Source organism: Talpa occidentalis, unplaced genomic scaffold, assembly GCF_014898055.3.
Source record: "Talpa occidentalis isolate TD23 unplaced genomic scaffold, MPIMG_talOcc4v2.1 talOcc4.14, whole genome shotgun sequence".
Lineage (NCBI taxonomy): Eukaryota > Metazoa > Chordata > Mammalia > Eulipotyphla > Talpidae > Talpa > Talpa occidentalis.
Genome location: NW_023601433.1, coordinates 75,536,145 through 75,550,267, shown reverse-complemented (window position 1 = coordinate 75,550,267; position 14,123 = coordinate 75,536,145). Strand labels below are relative to the sequence as shown.

The 14,123-nt window shown below is 39.3% G+C and overlaps 1 protein-coding gene and 1 long non-coding RNA gene across 8 annotated transcripts in view; one reads left to right on the top strand and one right to left on the bottom strand.

The window, feature by feature from the left end:
* HORMAD2 (HORMA domain containing 2) overlaps positions 1-12,048 on the bottom strand; it is an 88,430-nt gene extending 76,382 nt beyond the window's left edge. For 4 of the 7 annotated variants that reach the window (XR_008551863.1, XR_008551865.1, XM_054695244.1 and 1 more), the window contains exons 1-2: positions 10,912-11,003; positions 2,570-2,657 (exon numbers count right to left, since the gene is read on the bottom strand). Coding sequence is in view for 4 of the 7 variants with exons in the window: in XM_054695244.1 (XP_054551219.1) it covers positions 2,570-2,620 (51 nt within the window). In the remaining 3 variants the exon portion in view is untranslated. Of the gene's footprint in view, positions 1-2,569; positions 2,658-10,911; positions 11,004-11,847 lie in introns of those variants that run through there. The other 3 variants (XM_054695245.1, XM_054695247.1, XM_054695248.1) reach the window with 3 other exon arrangements.
* LOC119244834 (uncharacterized) lies at positions 10,373-13,772 on the top strand. The gene is made up of 3 exons (XR_005125150.2): positions 10,373-10,620; positions 10,745-11,427; positions 12,615-13,772. It is a non-coding gene; the product is annotated as an uncharacterized LOC119244834 (long non-coding RNA).
* The last annotated feature ends 351 nt before the right edge of the window (positions 13,773-14,123 follow it).

The following is a 14,123-nucleotide window of genomic DNA, read 5'->3' as shown; positions in this document are numbered from 1 at the left end:
TGATCTGCCTGTTCTGTTCCCCACTCTGTCTCTGGTGAATCCTCTCACTCCCCCCCAAGCCTGTACCCCAATTCTTGTATATATAAATAAATAAATCTTTAAAAAAAAAAGAATAATTCCTGATGGATAGTTTATGTTGAGTATCTTGAGTTATCATTTCAATATGTTTGTCATATCATTCAATGCTCACTGTGTGCATGTGTTAACACAAATATATAATTTGATTATTTGTCATAATTAGTCTATGAGACTGTTTTGTATCTTCTTTAATCCAAGCGCAAACTGTCTTATTAACTCTAGCTAGTATTATGTGAATACATTATCACCTAAAAGTATTTTCCAAATATTGATGAATTAGACTATTACAATTAAGAACTTCTGTTCACTAATACACCATTAAGAGCAACGAGGAAACTCAAGAGTGGAAGAAGATATAATCAATACATGTCTCACAAATGATTCATATAGAATGGGTAAAGAACTCCTCAAAATCATTGACCATTCCAAATACCATTATTCATAAGAGGTCCCAAAGTGGAAAATACCCAATTATTCATCAACAGGAAGATGGATAAATTAATTGGTATATATCCACAATGGAATGCTACAGAATAATAAGAATTAATGATCTATAACTATACTTAACACATAATGCTGAGCAAAAGAAACCAGATACAAATGAGCACTCCTGTACTCATTTATATAATTTATATAAAGTACAAAAGCAGTAGAAACTAATTTACACTGTCAGAAATCAGAATTGTTAAGTATCTGGTTACCTTACTTATTCAAATTCGGGGTCTTGTTACTACACTACATAATTCCAAATGTTCAAGCTTTAATAATCCTATTAGTTAAAACAAATATGACTTTATATAAGAAAGAATTCTCAATAAGTTTTTCATATCTATAGAGCTCTTTTAGACATTCTACCTATGATTTTGCTATGCAAGCTTGCATCTTTGGTACACTATTTAGTGGTAATGAATTATCAGTTGATCCTTTTTGTCAAACCACATTACATACAGTTGTTTAAGGGTATACAATAAAATTAATACTTTTGCATGTATGATGTAACAACCATTTATAAAATTAAATAGCCTGAAAGTATAAAGACACTTTAAATTTATAATCTATAAGGGCACATATAGTAATGCAGATCAATAGTTAGAATAGACCTCTAGATTTCTGCTACTTCATAGTACAGGAATTTTTCGCCTAGTTCAGCTGGTTTTAAGAGTTTTTATTTTAAAAGTTGTTACTGATTTTTTTTTTTTGGTTGACGCTTTTTTTTATGTTTTTATGGATGACTGAAATGAAGATACTATGACAAAATAATGGAAAACACATAACCTTTTTTTATGGAGGTAACTTGGTTTACAATGTTGTTTGTTTTAGAGGTATAGGATCTCCCTGTTCAGGTCTTAGTAAACCACCAAAACACCCATAGTCCACTGTGCTCCCTCCCCATTGTAAATTATTTTAATAAGATAATGTGCTAATGGTAAAAGTGATACTTGACAGCTTAGCTGTCGAGTTACATGACATTAGGCAAGCTATTTTATGTGTCTGTGCTTTAGTTTCCTGCTTATTGTGTGGGTTAACTGAAACAATATAAAGCCCTTGGCACACAGCCCCGCGCATGCTAAGTGCCAAATAAATCTAACTTTTATAGTTATTATTATTGTTGTCTTAAGTATTAAATAGCATAATCATATAGTCACTTAAAATTTTCTGGGAGATATAGCTCATGTAGTCCAAACTATAAAGATCCGTTTATATCAAAAGGTCAACTTCTTAATTTGCAGCGAGCAAAATAATTGCCAAGCTGATTGCAATTTATATATCCAACTCAGCATTTTCCCCTCAGGAAGGAAGCACACTTAGGAAACAAAATGAGAATCAGAAGTCTGCTTGGTGAGTATGCTGAATAATGACTTGCTTTCTCTCTGCCCTAGTTCTCTTTCACCTCAGTCTTTCCTATTTCTGCTATAGTTCAATAGTCCTAAAAGCATTATTTTATCCACTTTCCTGATCAAACCCACCAACTTTCTATTGATTAGAGAACAAAGTATATATTCCTTAATCTCTTAATTCTTCTAAGTTGTACTGTTTAACTCTTTCACATGTATGTAATGCACACACTACTTTGTGTATTAACTCAGTCCCAGCATCCAAATTCATCTCAGTGTTCTCTCCTTCAATTCTTATAATTGCATCATGGTGTGCATTAGAAGTTTCCTAATTTTTTCAGGAAGTGAATGTTTAACAAAGAACCATTCTTTTTAGACATCTGCTTGTCTCTGATTTCTTATACTCCAGAAAAAATCTAAATATATAAATATAAAACATGCATGTTACAAAGTTACTTTTAGAAATCTAATTTTCTAAACATTCACAGTCCATTAGGCAGTTAAAATGTAGACATATTCTGCCAGAATGTTAAGTGCCAATTAACTGAGAAAACTGCTGTTCAAAAAAATAAATAAATAAAGCACCAAAGCTTCAAGTCATGATTTTAAACTAACTCACTAAATAGTCATTGATTTTCTCTTAATTCTTAATATACCTTAGATGTCTTGTGAATTCTGACAGAGTGACAGAGTTGAGCAGTGGCCATTATAGGAATGTATCAGGATTCTTTAAACAAGTCTAACCTATTAAAAGAAATAAATTTTAGAGATTTGCTTAACATAACATTTTAATAACCCTTTGTTATTTTGCCAAATTTCAAAGTGAAAAATTCCAAAAACAAGTGAAAAACTAAAATCAAGGACAGTTAAATATAAACTTTTCAAGATTGTTCAGTTTAGCGAGAAAATAACTGAGCTAATTTTGAAGAGGCAAAGAAGAAAGAATACAAAATAGTTCTATCAGACCACAGTAAATTATAAAATGATTTTAGGTTGAAAAAAAAATCTTCACTTTGAATTTTCCAAAGAACAATATGATTAGCACTGAACTGTATTCTTTGGAAAGTTAATTTAATAAACAGCTTTATCTTCACTACTAATTTTTTAAATAAATTTGACATAAGGCCTTTGGATTAATTTTTCTAACTATCCAATGAAAATTTAAGCTGAGTTACTTGTTCCCAAAGACATTTGAAGGAGAAAAATAAACTGTAAATCACCTAAAGAATCAAAAATATGTTTTACTCATCCTTGCTATTCCCTCAGGGTATAACAGTGCTCTGTATACAGGAAGGGCTCAAAAACTTTTATTGAATTAAATTTATGTATAATTGATTTACAAATTCAAACCAAACGCTAAAGTATATATTCATACCCATTAGGACTGCTGTTTTTAAAAATGCAAAATAACAAGTGCTGGTGATGATGCGGAGAAGCTGAAACCTTTGTACACTGCTGGTGGAAATGTAAAATGATTTAGTCACTATGGAAAACAGTAGGTAGACAGTTCCTTAAAAAGTTAAACAGAAACACCATATTTCCAGCAAGTCTACTTTTGGGTATATATCCAGAAGAACTGAAAGCAGGGACTCAAACAAATACTTGTATACCAATGTTCACAGCAGTATTATTTACAATAACAAAATTGTAGAAATAACCCAAATGTCCATCAACAATGATCAATAAATGGATTTTAGTGTGATATATGGAATATTAGTCAGCCTAAAAAATAAATGAAATTCTAAAAAGTGCTGCAACATGCATGAATCTTGAAAACATGCTAAGTGAAATAAGCCACACATAAAATGACAAATATTGCATGATTCCACTTATATGAGGTAGGAGTAGTCAAATTCATAGAGGCAGAAAGCAGAATTGAGATTAGCAGGGGCTGGAGGGTGAAAGGAGTGGGAAGTTTAAGGTTCTGTTCAAGGCAATGAACATTTTCTAGAAATGAATAATGGTGACGGTTACACAACACTCTAAATGCTCTTAGTGCTACTGAATTATATTCTTGAGAATAAGTGAGGTAGTCAGTTTTATCTCATGTATATTTTACTTCAATGAGAAGTTAACATTTAAGATACATCTAGTTCTCACTTTTGTTGTTTCAGTTACACAAAAAAGTGACATTCAAATGTCTTAACATCATATGGGGGTTTCTTTCAAGGTTTTTTTTTTTAAAGATTTATTTATTTTTATACAAGAGCTGGGAAAAAAAAAAAGAGCTGGGGTACAGGCCAGAGGTTTGGGAGGATAAGAAGATTCACCAGAGACAGAGCTGGGAGCAGAACAGCAGACAGACTGAAAGCACTGCTGAGGGGAGCAGTGGGTGAGAGAGGAGAGGTCTGCTGTACCATGTGGGTATCCCCCTAGCTGGCCAGGAATCGAACCTGTGCTGCATAGGCTGAGGACAGCTTCACAGAGAGGTGCTCAAACTGCTGCGCTACCAGGGAGGCCCCTGTTTCTTTCAATTTCCATTCAAATAAATTTCATTTTGGATCATCCAGGATAGCCTGTGGCTTGTTTTATGTATAGATTAGTGCAAAATTTTGGAAGAGCTTGCAAATAAAAGTGCAGAATTATTTGAAGACACTGCCACAAGGTGGTGACAGAGATCATAAACAGGAATTATTTAACTTCTCTCAAATTCTTCAGAACAGCACAAGGGGACGCTCCTAAAATATTTTATGAGATTGAAAATCACCTAATGGTTCTTTGGTTCTTAAATATTCCGATACACACACACACACACACACACACACACACACACATATATGATCAGCACTGAACTGTATTCTTTGGAAAGTTAACTTAATAAAAAGCTTTATCTTCACTACCAATTTTTAAAATAAATTTGACATAAGGCCTTTGAATTAATATTTCTAATTATCCAATGAAAATTTAAGCTAAGTTACTTGTTCCCAAAGACATTTGAAGGAGAAAAATAAACTGCATATTGGGCAAAATAACAGAGGGTTATTAAATGTTATAAATATATAATTAGTATATATATATACACAAGATTTATTTATCTATATATAAAAGATTTATTAATTTATGCATACAAGAGCTGGGGTATAGGCCAGAGGTGTGGGGTGTGAGAGGATTCACCAGAGACAGAATGGGGAGCAAAACAGGAGGACTGACTGGAATACACTGCTGAAGGGAGCAGCCAGCGAGACAGGAGAGGTCTACTGCTCCATGTGGATTGACTCCCTGGCCAGGGATCAAACTTGTGCTGCAGTGGCTGCAGAGAACTTCATGGTGTTGACATTTAAGGCCTTGCACCACCAGGGAGGCCCCATATATATGTATTTTTTTAACCACAGAGTATAACCTTCATTTCTGAATATAACCTTCAAATCTGATTCAGCACATTAGTTGGGATGCCTCTCTGACAACTTCAAGAAGTAAAATGGGAAAAATAAGTACAAGAGTTTAAGCTCTAATTCTGGTCTATTAAACCGTGGTAAATTACCCCCAACTGGGGTAGTTATTAGTTTTAGAGCTAATAAATGAAAGGAATAATTATTTTTAAATAGCTTTCTATATTGGTGGCTTTTTATAATTTCTCTATGATCATAAGGCATTCTGGTGGCATTTCTAGATAATCAAGCACTGAAAATAGCATAACTAATTAGAACACAATTCATTCACATTCCATATTTTTTGAATGTATGAATAGCCTAGATTAAATTTATATTATCACTGAAAACTCTGAAACATTCAAAATACTTGCTTTTGAGAAAGGATTCAAAACTAGTCACTATTAGTATCCATGAGGAATTAACATCGATAAAGTAAGTAAAGTTAAATTTCATAACCACATACAAATGTATACATGGAAAAATAACCAGCAGCATAATCTAGTAGAGGCTTTGTAGCTAACAAACCAGGATTCAAATTCTGCTCACTTACTTAGAAGCTGTATGACTTGATCAAATAACTTAATCTTTCCAAGAATCAGTTTCCTTTTTGTAAAATGGAAATTACTGAATTGATAACAATATAATCTTCTCAGGGCTCTTACAGTGTTTATAAGATTATGTATTTATCTGGAGAGGTAACATACATAATATAGTGGTTTAGTAACTGGGCTATTTTGGAGCCAAGCTGCCTAAGATCAAATCTCAGTCTCCAACTCACTCACCATAGGATCCTGGGTTGTCTCAGTCTCCCCATCTGTAAAATGGTGATTGTAATAGTACCTACTTTGTAGGTGTTTTGTAAGTACTAAATGAGTCATTATTTATAAGGCAATTAAAACACTGACACATATTTCAATATATGTAACAAAGCATGTTTGCTTTTAAAAAATATCTACTATTAATGTTTGAACTCCTAGTTTTCTCCTAGCCTCCCAGTTGTTCTTTACTGTCCTCTTCAAATTTTTTTCTCCTGCCCATTTCTTAGCTTTTGGTGTTCTTCAGGATCTGTCCTAGGAGAGCGGCTTTTTTTTTTTTTTTTTTTAACTTTTAACTTCTAAACTCATTCCCAGTCTGAACACACTCCCGTTTTTCCAATTACTATTATATTCTAATTAATTCCTACCTATATATCCCCATATATATTTTACTGAATATTCCTTCTGACTGGGACATCCTCCTCCATTCCCAACTCCTACATCACCTAGATATGGCTTAGTATACTTTTCTCAAGGAATTACTTCCTGATTCGCTACCACCATCAAGTTTGGGTTATGTGCCCAATGCAATAAATATTGTACCGTGGTTCCAATTTTCCCCACCACGTGAACTAATAGAAAATAATATTGTGTCTACCTAGTTCTCAATTATTTAAATGTATAATTCAGTGGGTTTTAGTATATTCACAAAGTTTGCAACTATCACTATCTAATTCCAGAAGTTTTCATTACCTCAAAAAGAAATCTTAAGCCCATTACCTAACACTCCCCATTCTTCCCTTCCCTGGCTCGCAAGGGGATGTGGTATTTGTCTCTGGATTTACCTATTCTGGACATTTCATAAAAATGGAATCACGTGACATTTTGTATATGGTTTAGCTCACTCGTGAATCTTCCTAAGAATTATCACAGTGCTAGAACATAGTAGGTGCTCAATAAATATTTGCTGAATCAACAGAGACACACTACAGGAACAAGGAAAAACTAAAGGCCTAGAAAAGAATTACAAAATTTTAGAGGTTGAAGGAACTTTAAATGTCAGCTAGTCCAAACATCTGCTTTTCTAGATGAAGGAAATCAAGGTCCAGAGAAGTTAATTGACTGGTCCAGGGTCAATCAACCACTAAGTGGCAAAAAAGAAACTAAAACTGTAGAAATTTTGACTCACAAGTTAGGGATTTTTCTGTAATGACTCTCCAAAAGGAAATCCTCCTTTGCTTTCTTCTATCTAAAATGATGCACCACCAGCACTCTCCTTGGTGGGGTTGCCTCTTATTCTAATCAGGTATTGTCTCTGGTGGTTCTACAATGAACTTGCTTTCAGAAGGCAAAAAAATGTTTAAAACCTTTTTTGTAATACCCAGGCTCCTTTCAAACTCTTTTCTTTTCTTTTTTTTTTTTTTTTTTTTTTTAAGTTTAACAAAAGGTTTATTCACAAGGGAAGGGGAATGGGGAAATGTACAACTCAGGGAGAAAAGAGGGAGATAAATTCTTAAATGTGTTCCACCCGTTCTACCAACCTGGAATCCCAAATGACCTGCCAAGACCAAACCTGCCTGGCCAAGAGCACAAGCCAAATGTGCACGACCCCACTAACATGGCTGGTTTTTATTTACAAACAGAGAAAATGGCTGCTTAACTCCGCCCTTAGGTCCTTGCCACTTCCCTTTGGGGATCCTGGGATTTGTAGTTTCCCGGTGTCTTGATGGAGTAGGGGTGGCATCCACAAAGCCTGTATGGAATTAGCTTCACTTTTTGCCATCATTTCCATGGTGTTGAAGATCAAATGTATGGATGCTGGGGTACAGTCTCGGATGAAAATTTTTCTCAGGGTTCCCAAAATGAAACCAGTCTCTCCAGGTATTTTCCACTGTGGAAAGCAAAAGTCCTCCATTCCCTGGGAAAGTTTATCAGTCCAACCCCCCCCCAAAACAAAAACAAAAACAAAAAAAAACAAACAAAACAAAAAAAACCTGGAGGCATTAGCCAAAACAAAACAGCAAAGGTATCAAATCACAGGAAAAATATTAAAATTGATTCAACTTATGCAAAAACAGATTCTCTCAACCTTAATCCCAAATTGTTTCAACAGTGTAGCAAAAGTTTGCAAACCAAATCTACTTTTAAACCATATACCTAATTTTGCATAAAATCACAGGGCAGAATAACTAAACAGCAATTTTAGCTGCTTTGTTGGAATACTCCATAAAGGGTCTCAGCGAACGCTTGACATCCAGCCCACGCAGGCTTCAAGAACAAAGTTGGTCTCATCAGACTCCACCTGGACTTCCTCTTCTCGAGGGTACCAGGGCTTTTTCTTTTTTTTGTGGGGCCCTCACAGGGAGCCGGGGATCGAACTGGCGCTGTAGAGACTGAGGGCAGCCTCGCAACCCAGCGCTCAACTGCTGCGCCACCAGGGGAGGCCCAAACCAGAGCTTTTTCTTTTTCCAGGTTGTCCAGTCCTGCCCATAGGAGGCAGCTTCCCCACCTCCCTTAGAGGTCTCTGTAGCCTAAGAACAAAGCAAGAGGTTCTCCTCTTCTTGGTCCAGGTCTGTTTCAACTTCCTGTCAAACTCTTTTCTATTGCTACTGTTGCTTTCCTGTTGAGCAGGTATTTTGTGGAGGTCCCCTATTGAAGTACAAACCCTGCTTAATTTTGAAAGCTCATAGCTGACAGCCCCAGGAGGTCTGACTCTACAGATCATACACTCTCAGAGAATAGCGCTGATGTTTTTTTTAATCACCTTGTTCTGACTCATCTAAAAACCTAGGAGAAATTTCATAAGTATAGATAAGAACAAAATTCTAACTTTCAAATGCCTTTCACTTCTATTTTCTTGTATATTGATTGCATCTACAAACATTTGCAACTTCACCAGGCATCAATACCTGTCCTCTGTGACAGGATTATAGTCTTCTTAGGAAAAAGGCAAGATTTCTGTGCTTTCTCAGATAAAAATTCACTCTGGTCTTAACCCTTGCCCAACATCTCAACTGCCCTATTTAAAAATGATGGCACAGTTTCGTAGTATTTTGCCTTTTATGTATAAATACAAGTTTAGAATAAAGATTAATACACTGTCATTTAGATAGTTAAGGCTTAAGTGTCCCCCCCTCCTTTTTTTGGTCATTCTAAGTGAAACAAAACCAGTTTTATTACATTTGCCCCGAGACAATAATTGCTGAGTTTCCTGATGCTCTCCAACCATCTTTCCCAATCTTCCATGACAATTTTTCGAGAAAATCCTCTAACGAGTCAGTAATATCCAACAGCTGGATCTAAGGTGCAATCAGAAGACCTTCTTTACATGTGCAAGATATGAAGAATGGCTTTATTCAAAGGTAGTGTATGTCAACATAAGTGTGTTTAGCAGATCCATAAAGCTGCATGAGATGATATCCGCTACAACAATGAAATTTGTTCATTTTAAAGAAAAGGAAAGTGCCTCCCCCATGGTGCAGTGGGTTGAGCGCAGCACTGTGAAGCTGTCTGCAGCCTCTGCAGCGCGGGGTCGATTCCTGGCTGGCCAGAGAGAAACCCACATGGCGAAGCAGACCTCTCCTGTCTCGCCCACTGCTCCCCTCAGCAGTGTATTTTGTCAGTCTGCCTGTTCTGCTCTCCGCTCTATCTCTGGTGAATCCTCTCACCCACTGCCCTTCTGGCCTGTACCCCGCTCTTGTATAAATTTTTTTTTAAAAAATCTTTTAAAAAATAAAGAAAAGGAAAACCAATTCAGTGGAGGAAGGTTAATTTCAATTAACTGTGCCAGAACAACGGGGCATCCATAATCAAAAAATTAAAAAATAAAACCTCAACCTAAATCTAAATCTTACCCTGCATAAAATATACAATCCAAACGAATTAAAAGGTAAAACTAGAAAGAAGAGGACATGATTGCCAAGGTCCACAAGGTTACTCAGAGTTGTCACAGAGCTTGCTTCCATAAATTATTATTCACCATTTAATAAATCCCATTTGGCCCCGATAATTCCCCTACTCCGGGCTCAGAGTAAGCGGCTTCCGAGGTATTAACTGGATATTTGTTCATGCTCTTTCGAACTTTATAATATCCCCTTCATGCTACTAAACTCATTCATTCAACACTGGCGGGGGGCCGGGGGCAGCGTGCCAGGCATCGTGCGGGATTAACAGGGTGGAAGGCACCCTCCCATCACAGGGCGTTTACAGCCCAAGAGGGAAGAAACCAGAGTTCATCCTAATCAGATTTAAAAACTCCTTTAGGGGCAAGAACCGAACTTTCTTGGTTTTCCCGGCGGAGTACGGGATGCGCCCTGGACACTCCCCGCGGCGCGGCTCCCCTCGCGCCTCGACGCTCCGCAAATGGCGGACACCGCGAGGTCATTGGGGGGGCTGCTCCCCACTTGTCTCCCCGCTTGGTCCCGGCCAGGCATTGATTCTGGCCGAACGCCTCAGTGGCTGGACAAAAACTGACTTAGCTACGACGAACCCCGAAAACTCTACACCGACTTCTTGTCTCCACAGATTTCGTCTCCCCGACTGTTTGGCGCCTAACTGCCGCAGCCGCGTCCTCACAACAAAGTAAGAGTGAGTAAAGTACATGGATGTGGGTCACGGGACCCCCCCAAGCCCCCCACGAGTGAAATGTTTCCTCTTCAGGTGTTGGGGAGACGTTACTAGAGACCCCCTTTGTCTTCCTCCTCAGCCGCCACCACCCACGCCCTCCCCGCTTCTCCTCAGGGAAGATCGGGCCTCAGCGACAGACTTCGAATCAAACAGTCTCGAGTGAAAAGAAAAAAAGTAACATAAGCCTAAGAACTAACAAAGCTTCAAGGGCCGCTTTCTCCCACACTCGCCTCCCGCCAGCCTCACCTCAGCAAGTCGACGCCGCCCTCAGCTGGGGACTTAACGGCCTTTTCCCGCACAAACCCGCCTCTCAGGCTCATGAATAATCAATGAAACGTTTCTGGGCGGGGCAAGGAGCTTCCTTATGAATAATTCATTACCTCACAATGGCTGGTGGCTGGTCCGACTGGTCCGGGCTCCAGCCTCGCTCGGCCTCATGAATATGCAAAGAGGAGAGCCGAGGCCAACGTGGCTCAGGCCAGTCCGCCCGCTCTAGGCCCCCCCTCTCCGCGTTGGGCCGCGCTTTGGTTCCTAGTCCACCTGCGGGCCGGCCGCGCTCTCCACGTAGCTGGGGCCACTTTCCTGCCCTTGCGAGGGCTGGTCCCGCTCTGCAGGGCCTGAAGGACCCGCGCTGCCGGGTGCTGGGAGCGAGAGGCTGCAGAAGAGCCCCGACGGGCCTTCTTCGGGACGCCAGGCCTGGACCGCCCTCACGTCGAGGACAGGCTGCTGCGGGACTTGCTGAGGAGGTGCCAGCCCGCCCAGGTGAGGCGCCGGCGGGGAGGCCCCTCGGGGGCCCAGCAGGGTCGGCGTCTGGGGGTCAACACTGGGGTGTCTGGTTAGAGCCAGAGAGACTTTGGGGTTAGTGTATGTAAGTCAAGGCCTCTCAGGCAGAGGGATTGTTAGGGGGAAAAGGATGTCCTAAAGCTAATTCCATACAGGCTTTGTGGACTCCACCCCCACCCCAGGCAGGCCAGGCAACCCCTTCAATATCGGGGCTGCCCTATAACAGGATCCCTGAGGCGAGCGCATGGCGCGGGGAAGAGGAGGCTGGAGCCAGATAGAGTTCACACACAGAGGTTTCAGTCCTTGAGGGCACCTCCACTTCTTCCCACTCATTGACCCAACTTTGTATTATTTTTAACATTCATTTGTAACTGTGAAAATAAAGCATGAATATGTTACCCTGTTACACTGCCGGTAATTTCTGGCCCCTCTTTAGCGGCAGCCCCAGTGAAGAGTTAGGTGTGGGTCTCCTCAGATCCTTTCAGATACATGTCTGTGAAGAGATTCCAAGGTTTGCCGAGTCCCTTGACCCTCTGCATTGGGATTGCCTAAGAGTGGATGAAAGGAGTGCATCACTTGAAACCGATTTTTATTTTGTTTCTGCAATAAAAGAAAAAAACGTTTCAACTTGGCAAAATGAATTTAATACATAACGACTAAAATAGAAATTTGGACTGCAATATTCCTTTAGTGCAGGTTTTCTCAACCTGAATAGTAATAACTTACTCCCCCCCCCCCCCCAAATTCCAGCAACCCAAAATGTCTCCAGATATTACCAAATGTCTTCTGGGGGCAAAATGGCCCTTCATTGAGAACTACTGCCTTAATCCTATACTTTCCAGAAGTAACTTCTCTCTTTAAGCACCAGCCTGCAGATGGTCTCAATAGCAGCCCTTTCCTGCCTCAGTATGTTACTACCTACTTCCTCTAACTGAACCACTGTCCCCACTATGCAGGCTGTCCCATTGTCATCCACCTTCATGTTTCAGCTCAATCAACTGCTACCATCTCCAAAGAGCCTTTCCCCTCTGTCCTATGCTAATGGGCAGTCCACCCTCTCTGCCCCCACACAGTGATTCTCTCTCTCATTATTGCTGTTTCCGTCATAATTATCACAATCTGGAGTTTATTTGTTCACAATCTGTTTTTCTTTCTCCACCACCTAGAATATAAGTAAGCTTCAATAGAGGACTGGACTGCCCCGCTTACCTGGATGCCCAGTGCCCAACACAGTGCCCGGCACACAGTTATCACTAATAAACATTGGTGAGCTGAAACAAAAAATTACCCTGTCTTCCTTCAAAGAACTTATGTAGTGTTTCTGCAACTCCTTTCCCTCCATGTTCCCTGATGGGTACTTATGACTTGGTAAGAACTTGAATGGATGAATGAGCTCTTGTGCTACTGAGTTCCGAGTTCCAGGTAATAAAGCCTTTCCTTTTCTCACTCATTTATCAACTCCTTGAAGGGGGAAATGGTTCTTTATTATATTCATTGAAGATGTCAACATGAATCATTGAATGAACTAATCCATAACTTGAGAAACAATAAATTAAAAATTGTTAGTGCTACAGGGGATGACAGAAATCATCAGAATATAGTCTCTCACTTTACACATGAGAATTTAAGTAATTTGCTCAAGTCCCCAAGCTTGTTAAGAAACCAAGTCACAAATATAACCATGGTCTCACACCCCTCATTTCTAGGCCCTTATCTCTAGCCAGTCTAGTTTTGTTTACTTTTCTGTAAACCTGACTTCATGTCAAACACAAAACCCAAGCCAAAAACTTGCTTCTTGTTGACTAAATGCTTTTGAGCTTGTACTCTACAGCTTTTAATTAAATTATGCCCAGGAGATAATGGCCTAATGAATTCAAAAGGACTATCTGGTATTCAAACAATTTCCCACCTTTTGTACCTTTCAGTGATAGAGATTAGAAATTGTCCTTGTCAAAGTAAAATATCTAGTTTGTGAAGGAAAAAATATATATTGTAGAAATCTATCTTTGTTTCCAAATAACTATTTGTTAAACTTTCGCCAAGTCTGTATCCAGTAGAAAAATAATATGTGAAACATGAAAATAGAAAGGGTGGGAGGAGTCTTGAGATGCCTCTCATTGCCTAAAATTGACCTTTCTCTCTTTAGAAATGTTTCATTTTTTACTGTGTACCCGAAACAGTGATCAGTCCTCATTAATTAGGTTCTAGTTAGACCCTTGGTTTTTTTCTGGAAACTAAGATCATTCTTCCTTCTCAGTTAAAGGAAATTTAGGGTTTCTTCTTTTTTCTTCTTAGATAGGCGGCAACTGATTAGTGGAGTTGTGTTCTCAACTTTCAGAATCTTGGAATTTCTTCTTATGTATCTGACAATACAGTGCTTCACAGGAATCAGATATATTTTGTCTGACTGATTGAACTTTTCTACCAAGTGCAATTTACCTTGAAAATCTGCAAAAGATGATTTACTTAAGAGTTATCAAAATAGGGCCTCCCCGGTGGCGCAGCGGTTGAGCACTGGGTTGCGAAGCTGCCCACAGCCTCTGCAGCGCCGGTTTGAGCGCCGGTTTGATCCCTGGCTGCTCCCTGGCCACCGGAGGAGGGTCCCACATGGCGCTCATACCTCTCCTGCCGCCCGCTGCTCCCCCAGCAGTGTCTTTCTGTCCTTCTGCCTGCTC